Here is a 22,150-nt window from a genome sequence, read left to right on the forward strand (position 1 = left end):
GCTCTGACCACGAGAAGGTCTTCCTGGTGTGGGGCCCGAACTTGCTTCCCACCAAGGCCCAGACCATTGATTCTCCGCCCGTGGAGGCGCCCAGGGGACGCTTCGGAACTCGCCCAGGCGTGGGCACAGGCTGGCCTTTACTGACGCTCTCGACAGGATTCGAACGTGCAGCCAGCGCAGATGGCCACGGCCTTAAATCTTAACACCCGGGTCTCTGCTTAGCGGCCACCACTAAGTCTGTCTTCACCGGAAGCTGGGCCAGGTGCTCCCCAGGCCCCCCAGCCCCCTACACCCCCTCTTCAAAGCTCAGAGCATACAGGCCGGGGGCAATTGGAGGGCAGGCCCAAGGCCACAGGAGCTCAAGGCTGCCACGTGGCAGGTCTCAGGACCATTTGATGAGTTAATGAATGAGTGCACGCATGCACACATGTACACACACACGCCCACAACCCCCACCCCCATCCCCACCCCCAGGCTCCATGCCACCCAGGAAGACCAACAGTGAGCTCAGCCCTGCCCTGCCCGTCTCCAGACCTCTCCCTGCTCAGCTGTACCTGGGAGCCCCTCCTCACCCCATACCCTCCCCTGCTCAGCACCTGCCACGTTCCCCAGTGTCCTCAGGTCAAGTCCTCCTCACCTCAGCCCTAAATCCTTGCACGTCTGCCCCTGGCACCTCGATCCCCTCATACCCCACCCAGTCACACTGGGCCACGTCCATTCCAAGGGCCCCCAGAGTCTTCTTTCTCCTCCAGCCTTTTGCACACGCTCTTCCCTCTGCCCAGAACTGCTCCTTTTCCTCTTCAGCGTCTCTTTCTAGGTTTCTCAAACTTTAATGTGCACGCATGGTTCACCAGCTATCTCGTCGGGAGGCAGACTGGGGGCGAGGCCCAGCACTGAGATGGAGGCATCTCCTCCCCCAGGCAGCCTTCCTGAGTGCCCCCTGAGCGCCTGAGCCCCTGTGCATGCCCCCGCACGTACTGGCAGTCTCCCACCAGCCTCACTCTCTGGGGACAGGGTCCTGGCCGCCGTGGCCACCCCGCAACCCCACCGCCACCGTGGAACGCTCACAAGCGGTTGCCGACTGAGTGCCGAAGTTCAGCCGGGGCCTCTGCATGCCCATCTCGGCACAGCACTGGGTACAGGCCACCCCCGGGGGGCAAGGGGCCGGCACAAAGGCCTGCGAGCTCACCTTGGCGATCTGGTCAAACTTGCCGAAGAGTTCGTTCAGCACCACCACCAGCTCTTTGGGGGAGCAGTCGCTGGCCAGCCGCGTGAAGCCCACGATGTCAGCATAGAGGATGCTGGGGGGGCGGGGGGGTGGGGGGTCAGCACCAGGCCCCTGGTAGCCCCTGAGCGCCTGCCGGCCCTGACCCCAGTCTCCCCGGCCACTCCTCGGCCTCCAGAGGGATGGGACAGAAGCCCAGGGCCGTAAGGATGAATGAATGTTCCAGAGGCTTGGCATTAAAGGCAAAAGGCGGCAGCCCGGAGTTGCAGGCAGGGCCCTTGAGAATTGCCACCCCCAGGCCCCCCATCACCGCAGACCGCAGCATGGGGGTGCCTCAGAACGTCCTTCTCCCTCCTCACGCCTTCAGAACGAAACCCCGTGGCGAGATGTGGCCCCACGCTCCCCAGGGCTGAGCTCCATGCCTGACACTTTACACGCACACTACCCTAGGAGGACTCCCATCCCACAGATGAGCAAACCGAGGCTCGGGCTGAAGCCTGCTGGAAACCAGAGTGGCAGCATGTGCCAGATCTCCCAGCTCCAGAGTCCGTGAGCTCCGGACCAACCAGCTCACGGCACCCACCCCTCCGGCTCACTGAGGCTGGTGCCTTCGCGTAAGATGCCGTAGCCCCTTCGAATCCGCCAAGGCCTGGGAGACGTCACCTCTTTTGGGGGGCCTGTGCCCCCTTGAGAATCACCTGAAAGGACCCCTTTCTTCCCCAAAGTGCTACTTAGGCACAGAGTTTTACAACTGTAGGGGGCTACCGGATCTCCCCCGACACCAATGTGATCTGATCCCACCCCCCGGGGAAACAAATGGGGAGACTGAGGCCAGTCCCCCAGGGGACCCCGCGCACAGGCCCGGCCGGCCACCCACCTGACATTCTGGTGCCGCTTGACGTACAGGCTGTGAAAGTTGTTGTCGGGCATGTAGCGGCGGTCCCCGCGCTCCTTGAGCCGCTCGATGATGGCGAGCTTCATGCCCATGGAGATGTGGGCCGGCAGCACGGACAGCAGCAGGTTCTCCTGGGCCCCGGGGAGGCGGGGGACAGGCAGGGGGACGTCAGGCCCCAGGCTCGGTGACCTGGCCTCGGTTTTCCCTATGGCCCTGCCTGCTCTGCCCACGGCCCCCTCCATCCCCGCCAGCCTGCATCCTGCCCCCAAGCCAGCCCGGCCCCCAGCCTCCTGTGTCCCCGGCAGCCCCTGCGGTGAGGCCGGCATGGGCGTCCACCCTGCGCCCCAGGCACATGCTGTTCAGTGAGCGTCTGATGTGCAAAGAGAAAGGACACAGGGCATGGGGCCCAGGATGGCCGGGCAGGGCCAGGCTCGGGCTCCAGGGGGAAGCGGCGTCCACACCTGCTGGCGCTTTTCGATGCGCAGCTTACGCCGGATCTGGATGCACTTCACGGTGTAGGTGAAGAGCTCTCGGGAGGCGTCCTGCATCTGGTGCTTGTGGAAGGCGCCCGTGAGGTTCCCGCACAGGAAGATGACCGCATTGGCCAGCAGCTGGGGGCGAGGCGAGCGTGGGCTCAGCATTCAGCCTGGCCTGCGCCCCAGGGTACCAGCCCTCGGCGGGCTGGTGGTGGCACCCCACCCCCATTCTCTGACCTCCCGCCCGCTCGGGCCGGCACCCTTCGTAGGCAGGCAGGGAAACGGGAGCCCAGATGGGCACTGGTCCCCTAGAGTCACTGTGACTCTAAGACCAGGTCTCAGGCCCTTCTCTGCAGCCAGAAAACTAGAGCCCCAGAGACCAGGGAAGCAGAAGTGCATCACATCACAGAGCCCAGAGCCCAAGGGGGGGCCTCGAGGACAGTCACAGAAGGCATGGCGCCCCAATGAGTGCCCAGAGCTCTGGGTTCTATTTTCCAGAACCGCTGCAAGGCCAGGTCGGAGGAAACCCCCTCTGCGGACCACCACAAACTGTGCATGTCTCAGTCACTCAATGCAGAGACAAGACGGGGTGCCCAGGGATACTCCCAGCCCTGTCGGGACGGGGTTCTGCAGGGCGGACTCACCCTCACAGCAGTGCGCTGGACCCAGGGAAGAGGGCCGGAGCATCTGAGGCACTGCAGGCTAACCGAGAAAGGCTGCAGGGCATGTCCCCGCCCTGGGGGCCGGCTTCCCTACCCACTGGGAGGCGCTGAGGCCTCAGGACCAGCTCACCTACACCCATCTCCGCCATCCTCAGGCCCAAACCACAGCCTCTGCCCAGGGGCCTTCGCCTGCCCCGCCCCCAGACCCCTGTGCGCACCTCACCTGCAGTCCCACCTGGATGCTGGGCTTCGTGAAGGCCTCCTTCAGGACTCCAAGCACCAGGAGGTGGGAGATGCTGGAGATCACCCCTGCCACGATGGCCCCCTGCATGCTGAAGGGCAGCAGCGTGTATACCACGAAGACGATGAACAGGAGGAAGGGCACCTGGGGGCAGGGCGTCGGGGAGGCTCGGGGACTGGCCACGCTGCCCCCACCCCAGGACACAGCCCCAGACAGAACTGACATGGGGGCCCCCACAGCCGCTTGTCTTCTGGGGATGGCCCCAGAAACCTGACTCCTGAGCCCCCTGCCCCCAGGGCGGCCCCCTCCTTTCTCCTGTGGGGCGGGACAGTGACAAACACACAATGGAACAAGAAAAAGCCAAACTCCGTGTCTGGGTCAGACCCAGCCAACATTATCCATCATTTCCTACGAGCTGATTTATGATCTGGGGCCAAGGCCAAGCCTCCCCAGGAGTGAGACTCCAGGCCCCCGGGACCCAGGGCGTGCCCGCCTGGCGCCCACTGCTGAGGCTCTCCCTCTACTGGACGGCTGGGGCCGCCCACTCACCTGCCACCTCCAGCAGCGCAGCCCCACCCACCGCCCCCAGTCTGCCTGGCTTCCCTGTGCCTCAGCCCACCCCAGCCCACCAGAGGCGACAGTGACCAGCCAGGCCAGTGTGACTCAAGCCGGTTAAGAAAAAGGTTTCTCTTTCAGCTGCAGGGGAGGGGGGACAAGCTGGTGGGGGGGCTGCCTGGAGCCTGGGCAGCAGCCGTGCCCGACCTGGGGACGGCCTTCTGGGAATGAAATGACACAGAGGAAAACAGAACAGAGGGCAATCGGGACCTGGCCATTCTGCCAGAGGCCCAGGACTGGCCCCCCAGCCTCTCCTGGCACATGGGCCAATTTGTGCCTTTTTGTCTCTGAGTTGGAGTTGTGTCATTTCCAACCGAATGAGCTCCCCCTACGATACGCCAGCCAGACATCCACAGGGACGCTCCTCCCAGTTCATCCAGCTCCTCAGCTCAGGGAGCGGAGGGGACAAAATCAGCCCAGGGCCCGCCTTCTGTTGCAGAACCACAGCCCGTGGGAGGAGGAAGGCCCCAGGCCAGCACACCAGATGCAGGCCCTGTCTCCAGAAGGGACCTGATGCCCAGCGAGGGCAGGAGTTGTTGGGTGCACAGCTGGCTGGTGGCATCCGGCCGCCCCCCGGGGACGCCAGGGTTTACCTGTGCCCAGATAGGAGCCGCCTTCATCCACGAGTCGAACACCAGCGTGTAGCCCAGCATCATGAGGCAGACCCAGATGAGCAGCGCCAGGGCCCTGAGCCACCGCCGGACGAGGCATTCAACGTACACCAGCGCGTAGAGAGCCACAAACACGGCAAGCGTGAAGAAGGCCATCCCCAGGACAGCCTGGTGTCTGGAGGGGTCCTGGGCAGGGCACACATACACAGAAATGCCATAGCTTTCCCCAGTGAGATGCGCCGTCCCCTCCAGGAAGCCTGCCAGGCTCGCCTGTCCAGCCTGCCCTGAGCAACGTCACCTGTGCTCTCCTCTGCGAGGCTGGTGTTTGTGCTCCCTCTAAGCACCGTGCTCTGCCTTCCCTTCAGGCTGTATGCTGTCATGGCTAAGGCCTTCACCGCCACCTTCCCCCAGTCACCGCGCAGCCCTGAGATGCCACCACTCCGAGCCCTCCCCATTGGGCCTCCTCTGCTCGCAGGGTGCTCTGTGCATGCCCAGAGGGGGACAGCACAGGAGCTCGGCTGGGGAAAGGAGGAGACGCTGACCCAAGGCATCCCACACAAGGGGACAAGCTGGAGCAAAGGTACAGAGATGTGACACTGGGAGGTGGCGACCAGGACAGGCGAGTCACAGCTGGGTCAGCAGGGTCTCCCCCTGGACCCCGAAGCTCCGTGGGCACAGAGGCTGATCTGGGGGCCAGCACACAGTAGGCACTCTGGAACCATTTGCTGGAACGAATGTCCTGCGCTTTACAGGCACGCAGATCCAGGCAGCACGGACAGAGGCCCTACTGGGTGCCGGCCACTCTACACACCTCACCCTGCTAATTCCCGGGCGTCTCGGAGGTCTTCTAGAATTCTGCTCTCCCACAGAGTAGCTACTAGCCACGTGTGTCTATTCAAGATCAATCTTACGTGACTTAAAAATCCAGCTCCTCTGTCATACTCGCCACGTGTCCGGCACTCAGCAGCCACACCGAGGCAGTGGCCGTGGCGGGCCGAGGTCACGGATGACATTGGTGGCACCCTCCTGGAGAGCGGGGTTGAGAAGGCCCCCGGGGCCACAGCCCGGCTCTGGGAGGAGGAGCACCGGGAATGGGAGCCACCCCTGCCCTCGGTCTTCAGCAGAATCCGAGTTTGTTTTGGAGAAAAGGGAGGGTCGTTACCTGGGCCAAATTAATGTAATCTCTAAAACCACCCCAGACTTGAAAATGAATTCGAGAAACCTGCCTCCCGGGGCCTAAGCACGCCCCAGAGGCCCCGACAGGCACGGACGGCGGGCAGAGAGCGGCCCCGCGAGCACCCAGCAGCAGAGCCGAGCACCCAGCCGCCCGCGGGCCGCCCCACTCACCCCGCAGGAGAAGGTGATGATGATGAGGGCGACGCAGGCGGTGACGGCCACCAGCAGGAGCGTGAGCAGCAGTGGCCCGTGCTGGCTGGTGAGGCGGTACTTCTCGTAGAGCGCCGTCTGGTCCGGGCCCTCTGCGCCCTCGTTGAGGAAATAGCGCCCCTTGGCCGGCATTGTCCCCCCGCGGCACCCCGGCCCGGCAGCCCACTCGGGAGAGCCCGCGGCCCGGGGGGCATCCGTCTGCCGACAGCCGGCTGGCCTAGGCCTCTGGCCGCGGGGAGCCTGGCAGGCGGGGCTGGGGAGGGGCCCCGGGGGCCTGCAGCCCCATGGGCAGCGCGGGGCCCACGCCGCTCCTCCACGGCCAGGCCTGCTCACGGCACCGCCACTCTCTTCCTCTGCACCCGGGCCAGGCCGACCAGACGCGCGGGGTCCTCAGCTCTGCGGAGACACAAAGCAGGTCCGGGTGTGACCTGGACGGGCCGAGTGAGGGAAGGACGGGCGGCAGGGGAGAGCGGGGCCAGGCCTTATCTGCGTCTCATCTACCACCCCGAACCCAAACCGAACTTTTAGATCCTATTTGAAGCCTTGCCCTCCAAGCTCGTCCCCTGGGTTTCCTAGACCTGCGCTGCCCCCGACAGTAGCCACACGTGACTGTGGGAAGTTACACTTAACTGGATTAGAAGTGAAAATTAAAATTCAGACCAGCAGTCACACTGGTCCCATTCATGTCAAGGGCTCAGAAGCCACACACGGCTCCAGGCTCTTGTATCGGGCAGCAGAGATAAGAGCATTTCTATCGGGGCGCCTGGGTGGCTCAGCCGTTTAGCGTCTGCCTTCAGCTCAGGTCACGATCCCAGAGTCCTGGGAGCCTGCTTCTCCCTCTCCCACTCCCCCTGCTTGTGTTCCCTCTCTCGCTGTCTCTCTCTCTCTGTCAAAAAATAAATAAAAATTAAAAAAAAAAAAAAAGAGCATTTCTATCATCCAGAACCTTCCACCGGACAGCACTGCTCTGCAGGTTAGATGGTGTTGCTTTCACAAAGAGATCTCTGATCCATCGCAGGGAGTCTCTGTGCACGGCATGAGGCAGGGATCAGCCTTCGCGCCTTCCTTCCACGTGGGTCTCTAACCACCCCAGCGGCTTCCGGCAAAGCCACCATTCCTTCCTCAAGAAGTTCAGTGAAGCCACCTCTGTGTTAAGTCAGGTGACCGTGCGCATGGGGTCTGTTTGCAGGCTTTCTCCTGTTCTGATGGTCCTTGCGCAAAGGTCACACTCTCTCAGTGACTGGGGCTCTCTGGTGAGGTTTGTACCTCAGACCCTCATGCCCAGGACACCCAGAGCATCGCCCTTGCATTTGTGTTATGTTAAGCTTCCTCGTAAGACTGCATTTTGGAAATGCGTTTTTTTAAATTTCCACTGACCCAACGTAAGAAGTTTGCGAGCTCCACCTCGTAGAAATGGACCCCGAACCTCAGAGAGGGAAGCAGAGCGGACCGCGTGTGACAAGCTGGGCACGGGGGCCAGGCTTACAGTGCTCAGCCCACACGCGCTCCCCCTTTCCCCAGCACCATTCGTCCATCTGCTCATTCATTTATTCCAAAAGGCCTGTCATTGTGCCCATGCACCAGGCCAGCTCTCTCTCCACATGGAGCTCCCGTCCCCACAAAGAGAAAGTTACCAGAAAATGTACAATCCCTACGTGCAGTGACTGAGGTCTGGGGGCAAGAGTCCAGGCCCCCAACATCCTCCAGGCCTGCCTCAGAGCCTGGAACAGGGACAGGGCAGGTGGCAGAGGGCAGGGAGGCCGTAAGAGATGGGAAGGCCCAGGGAGGTCACGACGGGCACGAACGGCCACCGGCAAAAGCTGTGAAGGAAAGGCAGTCCGGAGCGCCCAGAGGCAGAAGAGCAGGAGTCCCAGCGTCCCAGCCCAAGAGTCCCAGAGTCCGAGTGAGGCCCCCCAGTGAGCGCCCACCTTAGATCCACGAGCCACCTCGGGCACGGATCCCTCCGGGAGTTGCTATGCCACAAATTCCAGGAACGAATTGGAAAAACCCCATACTGGGGGCTCGGGGGGAGAGGCCATTTGCCGGAGGTCCTGGATGCCTCCGTGGCTCTGGGCCCGGCAGGTGTCCACAAGCCTTGCCACCTGTGGAAGGCCGGCAGCTCTGCAGGGGCTGGGCCCAGGGCTACCCAAGTGCCCGAAGCCTGGACAACCTGCAGAGCTGGTTTCGACGGGAAGCACCAACTTAACCAATGCCGGCAGCCGATTCAAAAACGTGAGTTGTGCGGCCACTCATTTGCGACCTCTGACTCTGAACTAACCAGTCTCGATTCCACACGAGGCATGTTTCGACTACTAACCACATACGCCTAGCCCTGGGTTGTAGGGTTTACAAAACGAGAGCGGCTCCCTGCCCTGAGAAGCCCCCAGCGCGGGGGCGCTCCCCAAACCAGCTCTTTACCGTCAACGCCGTCACGCCAGGCGCCCACACACACATATCCGCTCTCATCTGCAGAACAGCCGTTTTACAGACGCAGAGCTGAGCCCAGAGAGGTCGCGCGGCTCGCCGAAGAGCACACAGCTGGAGCTGCTTGGGGGCAGCGCTGGGCTCCACACCCGGGTCCGCCAGCTCCCAAACCCGGGCTCCTGGCCGGCCTCGCGCTCTCGCTGAACTGAGAGAGGCTTCCCCAGGGAGCTCCCGCTAGCGGGGGCAGCTCCCGGGGACGGAACCACTTGCCACAAATATACACAGCACGGCCTGGCCCTCCGGCCTGCTGCCAAACTCCAGTGCGCCGGGACCCGACTGCCAGGCCCAGAAACCTCGAACACCAAGGGCCCAGGACGACAACAACTACCCCCCCCCCCAGGGGCTCTCTCCCCCACCCCAGGCAAAGCGCCCAGACCAGAGCCGGGGGCGGCCAGGACACCCCAGAACTGACCTGCCCCTCCAGGCACACGCAGCCAGGCTGAGGCAGGCGTGCAGAGAGGAGCAGTTGGAAGGTTCCCGGGAGCCCGTGGGAACCCAGGCCTGGTAAACACTGCTCTCGGGGATCTAATTAGGCCACTTCCTGGGCAACGGCAGGCGGGAGAGAACGTGGACAATAGACAGCCCTGGGCACGGGGACCTCGGCCCGTGCGGGGACGTGGTCCCGCTCCTGGGACAGCAGGGCAGGCCTGGGGGCTGGGAGGGAAGATGCATTTGTCGCTCCTGGAGAGATGGTCTGCGAGTCCCCCGTGGCATCTCCACAGACCCGCGCCTCCCTAGCAGCAACCCCCCCAAAACCAGACACGGAGCCCCCCTGCCAGGGAAGGCTTCGAGGCCCCTCTGTCCCATCACCGGTTCCTCGACTGGCCACGGACACCACTGGCGACTGGGAGGGCTGGGACTCAGGGCAGGTGGCCAAGGGCAGGGAGGCCATAGATGAAGGCCCCAGATGAAGGACCTCCTTCACCACGTGTCCAACAAATGATCCTGCAGCCTCGGCTTGCCCACCTCAGTGACGGGGAGCTCATCACCTCTCAGGGCAGTCTTCTCTGTGAGTGGGCACTCCTCCTGGCTGTAAGTCCCACCTCAGGTCAAGCGAAGCCCTACCTCCCTATCACTCCCTCACCCCCACCCCACCGGAAGTCTGAAGTCCCAAGACACCGACGGCAGAGATCTGCACTTGGGACAGTCGAGGCCCCTTCACCTGGAGGAAGTGGAGCCCAGGGGTCACTCACTGTCATTCACACCTCACGATCACGCTGGTGGGGGAGCAGGGCAAGCAGCCCCGTTTTACAGAGGAGGGGAACCCCCAAGGGCCCAGCTGGGAGAGGGACGTTACGTCTACTTCTGCTGGGACTTTCTCTCCCACTGTCGGTCCCCTGGGTCAGGGACCGCATGACCCAGGCTGGCTCATCACCACTGTCCCTCTCAAGCCCCAGTGATTGGTTTAGGGACGGTCGTGTGACCAAAACCCTCTCAGTGAGAACCCTCTTTGGGACTTCTGCTGACCCACAGCGAAGAGGCACTGTCTTCTCCTGCGGGCCTACGGCGGCAGGCAGCTGCTTGAATCCACCGTAAGGGACAGCCCACGGAGAATGAGCCAACACGGGAAACTGGAGAGACACAGGCTCGAAAATACCCCCTGAACGCCTGGATCCAGCTCTGCCTGAAGTTCATGCAACCTCCAGATAATTCAATCGCACCGAGCAATCATGCCCCTTTCGGCTGAAGCCAGTGTGAATTTCTGTCACTTGCAATCAACAGTGCCAAGGTCCATGTGGCCCCAGTTTACCATATCCAGGAAGCCCTCATTGAGGGGCAGGGGGCAGAGTCCCACTTAGCTCAGAGGTGAGAGTAGGTCCCTGCAGACAAGGCTGGTCCTGGCTAAGGCCTCCTGGAAGGGGGCTGGGCCAAGGAGGGGAACCCCCCTCGCTCATACTTCTGTCACCTCGTCCCAAACTCCACAGCCCAGGGCCAGCCATCCTGCACAGGACCTGGGGCAGCAGGAGGCGGGGGCAAGGGGACTCCCCACATCTTCTCTAGTGGCCTCCAGAGATTCCCCCCTGCGGGAGGAATTAGGGAGCCCAGCGGCATGCTCAGGTAGAAATGGAGGCCAAGGGAATCACTCCTGGTGGGCTCTGCACTCCTGCAGCCCATGTCCCGCGCCAGCCCGGGGCAGACGATGCCGTGAACAGAATCTAGTGGGTGCTTACCACGTGCCCATGGGGCTCTAACTCTGCACACCGGCCCTGCAGGGGAGTAAGACCACTGCTTCCCTTTTATGGATGTGGGGACACTGAGAGGTTCAGTCATTTTCCTGAGGTCACACAGCCAGCAAAAGAGAGCCAGATGTGAACACAGGTCACCCCCTCGCATCCTGCTCAACGCCCTCACGGTGCTGACATCCACAGAGCCCATAACATCTCCAAACGCCAACCCCTCTCTGCCCTCCCCTCTCAAAGCCTAGGATAGAGGGTGAGAAGCAAAGAGGACTCCATCAAGGTACCTCCCTCTGCCTCCCAGAAGCAAGGTCAGACAGCCACGTCAGGAAGCCTGCTCTGAGCCAGCAAGATCCAGAAGCACCACCTCCTCCAGGCAGCCCTCTGAGCTACGCACACACACACACACACACAACCCCCCCCTCCCTTCCCTGCAACTCAGGACTGTGGTCTCCTTGCCAAACACTGACTGGCGGGGTCTGGGTTCCTCAGCCAGAGAGCTGCTGGAAATAGGGAGCTGGGACCTCAAATTATGAGGGCAGGACCAGGCCCTTGGGGGTGCTCAAGAAACCCTTCCCCAGCAGAAGTGGCTGATCCAGCAGCACCCCAGCGCCTCCACCCCCTGTGGGGAGCTCTAGACCACCCCCAACTTTCCCAGACACAGAGAAAGCAGCCACTTCCTCACCCAAGCGGCACTGGCAGGAATCCCAGCCTGGCTTCCTCTGGCCCAGCCCGGCAGGCTCCGGAGCTGCACGGGGCCTGGGGCCCCAGTGGCCTCAAAAAGAGGAAGTGGGGCTTTGGGGTGGGCAGGAGGGGCAGGCAGGCCTGAGGAGAGGCCCCACCCCCAGCCCGCCTGGGGACCATGCTCCTGCAGCCCAGCACCCACTCGTCTCGGCCGCCTGGGCTGGCCCCGCAGCCGGCTCCCTCCACGGGCTGGGTCGCAAGCAGACCTTTGTTGGCTGAGGGGGTCTCCTCCCCGCTCCCTGAGGAGACCCGCAGTTTTGCCAAGGAGAGCCCGAGGCTGCCCTGCTCAGCCCAGTCCTGGCCCAGACGAGCACCCAAGAAACCTTGCGGGACCGAGGGCTTTCAGTCTTACTGCCCTTCACACCCGCCTCTCCAGTCGCCAGAGCCTCGCAGCCTCGGGCCCGACCTCCGTCCCCACGCCGGTCCGTCCCCAGCTGGGGAGGCCTGCCCACACCCTGGTCCCTGGTCCCGTGTGTCACACATCCCAGCACCTGCCACACCGAACGGCTGTGGAAGGATCTGTGTCTGTGTCCTGCAGCTGAGCCCTGGCAATTGCTTGTGGAACAGATGGAGGGAGGGACGGATGGACACACAGATGAGCCAACCAGCTGGAATCCCGAACCAGGCCGAAGAGGCAGGGGAAAGCAAGCAGGGCGGCTCCGGAAGGAGGGAGAGACCACTAGGGCAGAAGGAGGTGCCAACGTGGGGAAAGGGTCTCCCTCCGAAGAACAGGATGCCCCTGGGGCAGCGCACCGCCTCCCCCGGGGAGCCTGCCGGGCCGGAGGAGGTGCAGGTAAAAAACCCAGCTCTGCTCCCAGCACTCACACTCTGGGCCTCAGTCCTCCTCATCAGCAAACAGGGGGTGCTGCTACCCAAGTCCCAGGACGAGTGAGGCGCAGGTCATGGTGGCCAACAGGCTGTTTGCGGGACAAAATAGCAGATGAGCCCAGAAAGGAGGCGCGGTTTCCAGAGCTCAGGAAGCCCAACCATGGGGCCCAAACGGGAGAGACAGAAGCATGAAGCAGGCAGGACACCCCCCCACCCCCCTCCCGCGCAAGAACCCTCTACTTCATCTCGCCACCTCCTGGTGATAGCCCTCAAGGCCACTAGGCAGGACCAAAGGTCAAAGTCCCCTAATGACGTGAGCTCCCCAGCCAGCCCCACTTCCCGCCATGCTCTCCCAGGACCCCAGGCTGACTCTACACCAGACCAGAGGCTCCCCATCAGTCTTGGGGTCCAGCACCTATGTTCCAATCCCGGCTCTGCCACCAACCTGCTCAATAACCCTGGGCAAGTCCTTTGCCCCATCTGGGCCTCGGGTTTTCCTTCTTGCAAAGGAATGGTTCTGTCAGACCTCGGCCGCTGGGCTGGGCGTGGAGTGTGAATCATAAAATGAAAAGGACAACAAGCTGAAGGGGGCAGCCTGGGTGTTGTCACCTGGCCCCAGAGGGCTAATTCTAAGGGTGGGGTACGGATTATTCTTTGTACCTGACACCCTCCCTTCCACTTCTCAGGATTCAGCCTTCGACCCTCCTTTAAAATGCAAATACCTCGTTTACCCCTTACCTCCAGGGCTCAGCTGCCAGGGATAATAAGCCCACTTCTCTATCTCCTGTGCCAATTCCAATGATGGTTAGTGGCTGCCTGGGGAAAATTTGTCCATTCATTCATTCATGCATGCACGCATTCATCTTGAGAGAGATCCATGCCTTCATTCCTTTAACGGCTGTGCACCAGAACCTTCTATGTACCAGGCACCAGGCCAGATGCCAAGAAGAAACTACGCTCCAGGCACAAGTTCCCAAAGGGCAGAGGTCTCCGTGCCCCCACCCCCCCCCGCTGGGTGTCTGCACACAGTAGGTGTCCAGGCAATGGTGCTTATTAACTAGCTAAGTAACTGGCTCTTGCCTGAAATTCCACCATTAGTGATTCATTCCTTTAAGCATTCCCCTCACTACATTCTCCCTTTAAAATGAAAACACTTTCATGCCCACATTCAACACATATCTGATCTCTCTCCCCTTGGTAAGGAAGGACAGAAAGGGGTAGTCTAGCTAGCCTTCAGGGACCTCACCTGGTGCTAGTCCCGGCCAGGATGGCAGGACACTGGTCTTCCCACTGACTTCATGCTTTGCCCAGGGCCCCAGCCAGACAGTAGATCCAATGGTGAGGAGGCACGCATGGGGTTGGGTGGTGGGCGAAGAGATCTATTTCACACACCTACAGGCAGATATAACCCAGAGTAACCACTGACCTGCAGGAGCAAGAAGGATGTAACTACTCTGCTAGCAATCTGTTCAAAGAAGCAGCAAAACCCAGAGGAGAGAGAGCAAGCTGGATTCATCATCTACACCAAGATGAGTGAGCAAGAAACCATGAAAGCATTCTTCTATCATGCTGCAGCAGCTAAGTCCTCGCTAACCTAACACAAAACCTAAAAGCCACAGGGAAAAGACTGATCAACTCAATTACATCTTAAAGAATCTACTGCATCGTAAAAGCTATTAAGAGCAAAATCAAAAGGGCGCCTGGGTGGCTCAGTTGGTTGGGCGACTGCCTTCGGCTCGGGTCATGATCCTGGAGTCCCAGGATCGAGTCCCGCGTCGGGCTCCCTGCTCGGCAGGGAGTCTGCTTCTCCCTCTGACCCTCCCTCCTCTCATGTGCTCTCTCTATCTCATTCTCTCTCTCAAATAAATAAATAAATAAAAATCTTTAAAAAAAAAAAGAGCAAAATCAAAAGATAAAAAATAAGAAATGAGGGAAATATTTACAACTCTTATCATATGGAGCTAATCTCCCCCATATGTAAAAAGCTTCCACAGATCAAAAAGGAAAAGACCAATAACCCAATAGAAAAATGGGAGAAGGTATGGACAGAAAGTGCACATAAAGGCAACACAAATGGCTGTTAAACATTTAGAAGGAAGCTGACCTCACCTATAATAAGAGAAGTGCAAATTAAAACTACTATGGAAAATCATTTTTACCTCTACGATTGGCAAAGATCGAAGTATTTACAGAGCATTTACAGGCGGCGGCAAAACAGGCATTCACACTTAGCCTTGGCAGGAGTATGATTCAGCATAACCTCTGGGGAGGGCCATTTAATCAGATGTAACAAAATCACTCATGCACAAACCTTTGATGTAGCAAATCTCCTTCAAGTAATTTCTCTTACAAACACTTTCACATATGTAAAATGACCCATGTACAAGATTATTCATTGCAGCATTATTTACAATAGCAAAAGAAGAGAATGTATCTACCCATTAAGAGCTGGTGAAATAAATCACAATAGAGCCTTACTATGGAATACTATGCAGGTGTCAAAAAGGGTGCGGCAGGTTGAACTCTGCTCTTCCAGGGTATTGTGTGAAAAATCCACATGGCAACAGTAATGCCTGGAATAGGTAACACCTGAACCAGGACACGGGCTAACCAAAACTGCTTTGACGGAGTGAATGAATCTTCAGTTTGTTTCTATGGCCATAATGTAGCTGGTACAATTAAAAAGTTCTTAATTGGGGTTGAGCGTCCGACTCTTGATTTCGGCTCAGGTCACGATCTCAGCATTGTGGGATCGAGCTCCACATCGGGCTCTACACTCAGGGTCGTGGGATCAAACCCTGTGTTGGGCTCTGAGCTGAGCTTAGAGCTTCTCTCTCCCTCTCCCTCTGCCTCTGCCCCTCCCTGCTGCACATGCATGCTCTCTCTCTCTTTAAAATGAATAAATAGGGGCACCTGGTTGGCTCAGTCGTTAAGCGTCTGCCTTCAGCTCAGGTCATGATCCCAGGGTCCTGGGATCGAGCCCCGCATCGGGCTCCCAGCTTGGCAGGAAGCCTGCTTCTCTCTCCCACTCCCCCTGCTTGTGTTCCCTCTCTCTCTGTCAAATAAATAAATAAAATCTTTAAAAAAAAATTTTTTTAAATAAAATGAATAAATAAATCTTTTTAAAAATAATCTAAAAACGGGGTTTTTAGTTTATTTAGTTGTGACTCTTGATCTTGGGGTCATGAGTTTGAGCCCCATGTTGGGGAGTAGAGATTACTAAAAGACATAAACTTTAAAAAAAAATGAACTAAAAAATAGACTCTACTGGAAAAATTCAAGGGCAATAGAAGGTAATTGATAGTCAAGGTGACATATAACATGGAAAGACGTGTTCCTGGCATGTTTAGTGATGTGGGTATGTGTGTGTGAACATATATATGTGTATGTAAATACATAAAAAATAGAACCTGTTTTTAAAAAAAAACACACACACACACACACACCATACATCTCAGGCCCATCCCATCTCAGCTGCACAACCCTGAGAAAGTTACTTACCCTCTCTGTGCCTCAGTTCCCTCATTTGAAAAAAGGGAGAATAACGTCCTGACCACACGGGGCTTTGAGAGGATTCTAGGGGGTAACGCAGGTGGGGTGCCGGGGCTGCACCTGGCACAGCGCACCCAAGTCGAGATGACAAGTAGCAAGCTGACAGAAAGGGCCGAGAGGTCTGGGAGGGAGTAGGCAGGGAATCCGCCCCTTCCCCGCCACCCTGACCCTATCATGAGCCCTGACCCCCCACTCTGCCCTGGGAGTGGCCCGGCCTAAAAGTAGTCACACCTAACAACTGCTATCGGGGGCTCTGAGCAGCACCAGGGGCTGACACCCCCATGGGGTACCCAGCTGGGCCTCGAAGGAGAGGCTGTCTGCCCATCCTGGGCTCAGGGGGAGGTGGGGAGATGCTGGGCGCAGAGAGAACTGCCATCTGGCATCCCAGAGAGTATCAGGACCTCACTGCAAGCCCTGCAGGCCTGTTCCGAGAGGAGAAAGCATAACGCCTGCCCTCAGGACAGGTTCTGCAAACTCTGCACCCAACCGGAGGAAAGGGGTGGGGGCGGGTGGGCCCACTCTCCCACCTCCACCTGACCCTGAGTTGGGCTGGATGGACGCACAGTGGAGGACAAGCCAGTGCACCTGTTTGCAGGCCAGGGGAGCAGCCCTAAGCTCAGCCTCCAGGGAAGGGATGAGGTGAGGATAGGAGGGAAGGCCTGGGTTACAATACAGCCGCTGCCCTCAGGCAGTTTTCAGCTGGGGAAGCGATCTGCCCTGGAGATGAGAAAGCAGAAAGGGCTCTAAATACCAACCAGGGAAAGACCCTCCTGTTGCACTTCCAGCCTCTCTCGGGCAATGCACGAAAGTAGCCCACCTGCCTTAACGTCCCCCCCTGCCAGAGACAAAGCAATGCAGGGGACAGAGGCCTGGGCTGAATGTCAGGAGACCCAAGCTATAGTCCGAGCTCAGCCTCTCGCCCGCTCTGGTCCCTTCACGCTCAGAAGAGCAAAGGAGCCAGCCACGGAGAGGTCAGTGGGAAAACGTGATGGGAAGACACCCCCGCCCAGATCTCAGCAGGCCATGCTGGGGGCCATGGTTGCCCCCGACCATCCATGAAGCCCAGCACAACATCACTGTCTGGTTTTGGCCCCCTGAAGTCACCGCCTAGTCCACAGACCACCCCCACAGGCAAGCCACCAGAGTGCCCAGCCCTAATCCAAGGTGCTGAGAGCCCACTTCCTCAAGGCTTCCTGAGAACCTGAGTGAGGCCAAGAGGGCACGGGATGGGCAGGGGGACTGCCTGGTGAAGCCCAGCCCAGAGCCCGGAAGAGCCCTTCTGCCGGGGAAGCAGTTCTAGCCGACCTCCCCCCGCCTCCCCCCCCAAACCACAGCCCGGCCTCTGGAGCTGCACCCACACAGGGGCTCAGGAGGCCCTCCCTACAGCTAAGGCCCCTACTCCTGGTCACTTCCTCCTTCCTTCCACAAACTCCTGCCTTCCAGAGCCAGGCTCCAGCGGGGCACAGGAAGCCTCAGTGATAGAGCCCCATGCACCCCCAAACACAAGCCTCCCCGTGGGGTAGCCTGCCAGGGCTTCTCGCACCTGGCTGGGACCCCAAGAACACCAAGCCCAGTCCTGCTCAACCCCTGGCCAAAAGAACCCCTCCGGGGCTTCCAGAGGCTTCTTTGTGAGTGCGTGATTGGACTTATTTCGGTTCCCCAAACGAGCCCCACCCTTTCGACTCCAGGCTCTGGCCGCTGAAAAGCACTGCCTACCTCCCCAGCCCCGAAACCCCCTCTGCCTAGCAAACTCCTGCCCAACCCTTCAGAGCCAGGCTCAGCTGCCACCTCCCCCAGGAGGCCTGCCCAGTCCCCTCCTAATCGGGATTCAGTGCCTGCCTCTGCCTCCCCAGTGCCTACCCGGCCCATCGAGACGCAGGGCACCCGGCCTGTCACTGCCAGTCTACGCACCACCACCACCCCACCCCCAAGGCTGACGTCTGGCTACACGCTGCCCAGCTTCCAAAATCCAACCGTTGGCTGCCGCAGAGGGGACACTTAAAACCCAAGGAGCTCCACGGACTGAGACAAATACAGCGGGCACCGAACGGGCATTCAGCGGCTGGGCACAACCCTGGTGTCCCTGCTCCCGCCTGCATGAGCTCTGGCAGGTCACCTGAGCAATGGGGATGAAAATGTCCCCGGCCCTCTGGCCTAGTCCAGCAGTGAAGTGACCTCATGGCTTATAAAACCTCCTTGTAAATCCAGAAGCTTCCCCCTTGGGGCCCCTGCTCTCCATCCTACCTGTGCTCACCGGGCTCCTGCCCACACCCCGCGCCGGGTGACATGTTGAGGCCACGGTTAGCAAGGTCCCCAGAGAGGTCCCCTGGGGAGCTCATGTTGGCGGGGGAGAGGAGACACATGCAAGAAGCGAGCCCCATGAGGAAGAGAAACGCGAAGGTGGGCAAGGGAGCACTCAGGCTGAGAGTCCGGAAGGCAGGAAAGCCTCAGGGACCGAACGTCGGAGGAGCTGTGTGACCATGGGCACATTAATTAGCCTCTCTGGGCCTGTTTCCTCCCTCAAACAATGGGCTGCTGATGGTACCAGCGGCTTCACACGGAGTCACCCCAGCTGGCTCCAGACACAAGGGGTGGGCAGCCGGAGAAACCTGGATATCAACGGGCACTGGGGGACACCCTTTAAGTCCCAGGGGTCTCAGCCAGACTTCCCGACAGCCCCCCAAAGGCAGCCCCTCCCTCGCTCCCGGCCCAGAAAGCTGGGGGTACAGAAGTGCTGGTCGCTGGCCCAGGCACCGCCTGCCACTAAGGCTCTCCGTCCCCGGGGGCCTGGGCAGTGGCTCCAGGGAGTCTGGCTGTCTCAGAAGGGGACGCTTCCCCCTTAGCCTGGGGCCCCCATTAAAGCAGCACCTCCAGCCGACTTCCAAGGGCTCCTCTTCCCCCAGCCAGCTGGGGGGCCGAGGGAGACAGGTGTGGGAGGCCGGGAAGCTGTGCAGGAGTGGAGTCAGCCTGGCTATTGCAGAGGTGGGGAGACTGAGGCTAGGAAGCGGCGGCACGTGGCCGCTCATCCACGTCCCCACCACTTAGTGAGACCAGGGGAGACTGTGCCTCCCACACAGCTCTAAGCAGGAAAACGTGCACTGTCCCAAAGCTGTGGAGCCCTGTGGGGCTCAGTTTCCCCATCTGTGCAGAGAGGGGCTGTGCCCGGGGCTCCCAGGCCTCGCCCCGCTCAGCCGGCCAATGACAGCAGGAACCATCGACCCAAGTCAGCCACACCAGAGACAGTGACACTGACCTACTTCGCAGGGGCACCAAAGGCCCCTGGAGGGGGCGACAAGGGCCTGGATCCTGGAAGACAAAGAGGTCCCCACCAGGGTATTCTGGGTCCTGGGGGGGGAGGGGGTGGCACCGCCTACTACGCGCACAGCCTCGCGTGCCCTGAAAGCCAAGCCTGCTGGGCTGCGGCCCCCAGCGGGCACGAGCTCCTCCCTGGGTCATGAGCTCTCCCGCCCCCATCACCTCCATCCCCCATCACCTCCATCCCGGCACAGGAGGAGGTGGGAGGAGGTAAGCCTTGGGGGCCACGTACATGTCTGCCAATCAGAGTACCCGCAGCAAAGAGCTCAATTTGTTTCCTTTCCCTTGGGACACTCACAGGTCATTCCCTCCAGTGGTCGATGTGGGGAGGGGTACAGACGGGGGCATAGCGGGGAGGAGAAAGGAGGGTGCCCCCGGTGTCCCCTAGCATCAGCACCAAGAAGGGGATCACCACAGAGCCTGGGGAGCGGGGGAGGCTGCCAAGTGACGGACTCCGGAGTAGACCACTCGAGCCCCCTTTTCTCCCGAGCTTGAGGACCCCTGGAGGAGGAGCCCTCAAATGGGTGACCCCCATTTGGGATGGGGTGTGAGCTAGGGAAGCAGTAAGCAGAGGGGCTGATTGAGCAAAGGGCAGGAGCAAGGCAGGCAGGGTGCTGACAGAGTCGGGGGGGCTGGCCGAGTGCACTGCATTGGGGGCACGGCCAGAGGCCCCCAGAAGCCAGAAGAAGGGGTTCAAACGTGACACCAGACAGGAGAACTGGTCCAGCTTGTGTGCCAGAGGAGCCCAGGAAGCCCGCCAGCCCCTTCTCTAGGGCCCCAGTCAGCCATCCCGCCCCATGTGGACAGCAGGGTCGGCTCGGGGTTCCTCCTCCCCGCCCAGCACTTGGCTGGTGCTCAGATGGCGCCTGAGAAATAGACCCACTGATGGGATCAGCAGGTGTCAGGAGAAGGGACGATCCAGTGCCATGGGAGAAATGTCACAAAAGAGGATCTGAGCCCACCTCTGACCCAAGACTCGTCCCCACCCCAACACCTAGAGGGCTTACAGGGGAAATCGGGAAAGGAAGGTGCTCCGGCCCAGGTCAGCACCCAGGATCGGGCAACACCCCAGGCCTGATGTGGCTATCTGTGAGATCGGGGGGCAGCGGCAGGTCGAGCCAGATGCCCATGGCCGTCAGGTGGGCACCCCGCCACCCTCCCTGGGGGCTGGGGGTGGGAGGAGCCCTAGTGGGTGGGTGGGGACTCTGCAAGCTGGGGCGGGGGCAGAGCTGGAGGGCCACCTGGCAGGGGAGCGGGGCTCCAGCCACCCCCGAGGAGACTTAAGACCTGGGTGCGCTCGTCTCAGACAACTGGGAGGAGTTTTCCAGGCATACGTGGCTTTCCCGGCCACCTGCCTGGGCACGGCCACTTCACAGATGTGAGCTAGCAGTCAGCCATCCCCCGGCCCTGCCCATCCTGACCTCCCTGGTTCCCTCCCCCACCATGTTCACCCTCCCACCTGAAGCAGGACAGGCAGCAATCACCCCTCCCCTCGAGTCGTGGCTCTGCGGCACCAGACGCAACGTGTCACCCTGTTTAGGCCTTAACCATGAGCGACCCATTGTACAGATGCCAGACACTGGCTCAAATAACCTAGCTCACCTCTCATGCTGCTGGAAGCAGGCAGAGTGGGGCTGGGGGGCAGGACCCAACGACCTCCAGAAGACCCCTGCCTCTCTGGCAGTCTCATTCACTGAGCCGAACTAACTCCCCGTTCGTAGCTACACAGGTCTGTTCAAACACACTAACTGCCCGATGGGCCCACCACCCGCCTTCCCTCCCATCGCTGAGACCGGACCCCATGGAAGGCTAGAACCAGCCACTCGGATTCAGGCGTCCCGTGGGACCCACTCTGCCTGCTCCCTCGGCGGCCCCAGAAGGGTCCCAGCTGGAGAAAGCTCTGGCCTCTGTCTGGGCGCTGGAGGATGGAAAGTGGTCATCAGCTCAGTGCGAATGTGCCCCCCACGCTCTTTCTCCAGGACAGGAGACAGGCGAGGGACGCTGAGGGATGGGCCACCGGCCACCTCTCAACGATCACCAGGAGGATAGGAGGGCAAGTCAGGGAAAATCCAGAGGGTCAGATCACCCACGGCCCAGCTGAAGCAGGACTCCAGCACATGTCCCAGCCGCGGGACAGCCACGGGACAGCCCTGCCCCAGCCCCAGCGCCCCCTGCAGCGCGTGCAGACAAGGGTCAGGCCAGGCCCACGGGGTGGGGGACCCACTCAGGGGAACCCGATTCCTCCCTCCACGTGGTAAGGATCACCCCCTACTCACCCTTCAGAGCCACCCAGAGCCCCGGCTCAGCTTTGCCCCACCCAGCCTCTCCAAAGAGGAGGCACCACGTCCTGACCCCCACTTGGGGCCTCAGACATGGCGGCTCTCCGTGACAGGTAGTGTGTGCACCTGGACCACCCCGGGGGCTGACTCGCTGTGTGACCCAGGATGAGAAAGTGTCCTGCTGGGCCTCTGTCTTCTCTGCAAACTGGTGGGGGACAGGGAGGGTACCTACCGCACAGGGTGGGGGTGAGAGGAGCAGGAAATGGGTTAAACCATGAGTTATAAACTGTAAAGGGGGGGGGTACCTGTCCCCACAACAACAAGTCTGACCTTTATCTCCTCTTGAAAAAGCACCTTTGGCCTGGTTAGAGGCCCTCCTCCTGCCCCATCCCACCACTCACGGCCTCACCCCTCCCTGCACCGACGCCCATTCCTAGAGGACTCGCAGGAAGTCTCCTTCTCTCGAGACCCACTCCTGGCAAAGGGGCCCTTCGAGACCACCCCTGCCCCAACCCCCAGAACCAGCTGCCAGTAAACAGCCACTGCTTTGCACTCAAACTCTACAAGAGACTCTGCCCCCACAAAGTTCACACCTTCCCTTCTAAGGGCCCCGAATCTGGAACAATCTGAGAGCCTCCCTTCCTCTGCACCTCTGCACAT

At 60.3% G+C, this 22,150-nt stretch overlaps 1 protein-coding gene across 6 annotated transcripts in view; it reads right to left on the reverse strand.

Annotated features, from left to right (window-relative positions):
* ADCY7 (adenylate cyclase 7) overlaps positions 1–22,150 on the reverse strand; it is a 45,732-nt gene that overhangs the window by 18,077 nt on the left and 5,505 nt on the right. For 4 of the 6 annotated variants that reach the window (XM_035025243.1, XM_035025242.1, XM_035025244.1 and 1 more), the window contains 6 exons: positions 6,073–6,507; positions 4,708–4,911; positions 3,482–3,643; positions 2,582–2,731; positions 2,103–2,251; positions 1,190–1,301 (listed from right to left, as the gene is read on the reverse strand). In XM_035025243.1, the coding sequence (XP_034881134.1) occupies positions 1,190–1,301; positions 2,103–2,251; positions 2,582–2,731; positions 3,482–3,643; positions 4,708–4,911; positions 6,073–6,243 (948 nt within the window). In that variant the 5' untranslated portion in view covers positions 6,244–6,507. Of the gene's footprint in view, positions 1–1,189; positions 1,302–2,102; positions 2,252–2,581; positions 2,732–3,481; positions 3,644–4,707; positions 4,912–6,072; positions 6,508–8,039; positions 8,588–22,150 lie in introns of those variants that run through there. The other 2 variants (XM_035025245.1, XM_035025246.1) reach the window with 2 other exon arrangements.

This window comes from Mirounga leonina, unplaced genomic scaffold (genome assembly GCF_011800145.1).
Source record: "Mirounga leonina isolate KUSES-001 unplaced genomic scaffold, KU_Mleo_1.0 Mir_180, whole genome shotgun sequence".
Classification (NCBI taxonomy): Eukaryota; Metazoa; Chordata; class Mammalia; order Carnivora; family Phocidae; genus Mirounga; species Mirounga leonina.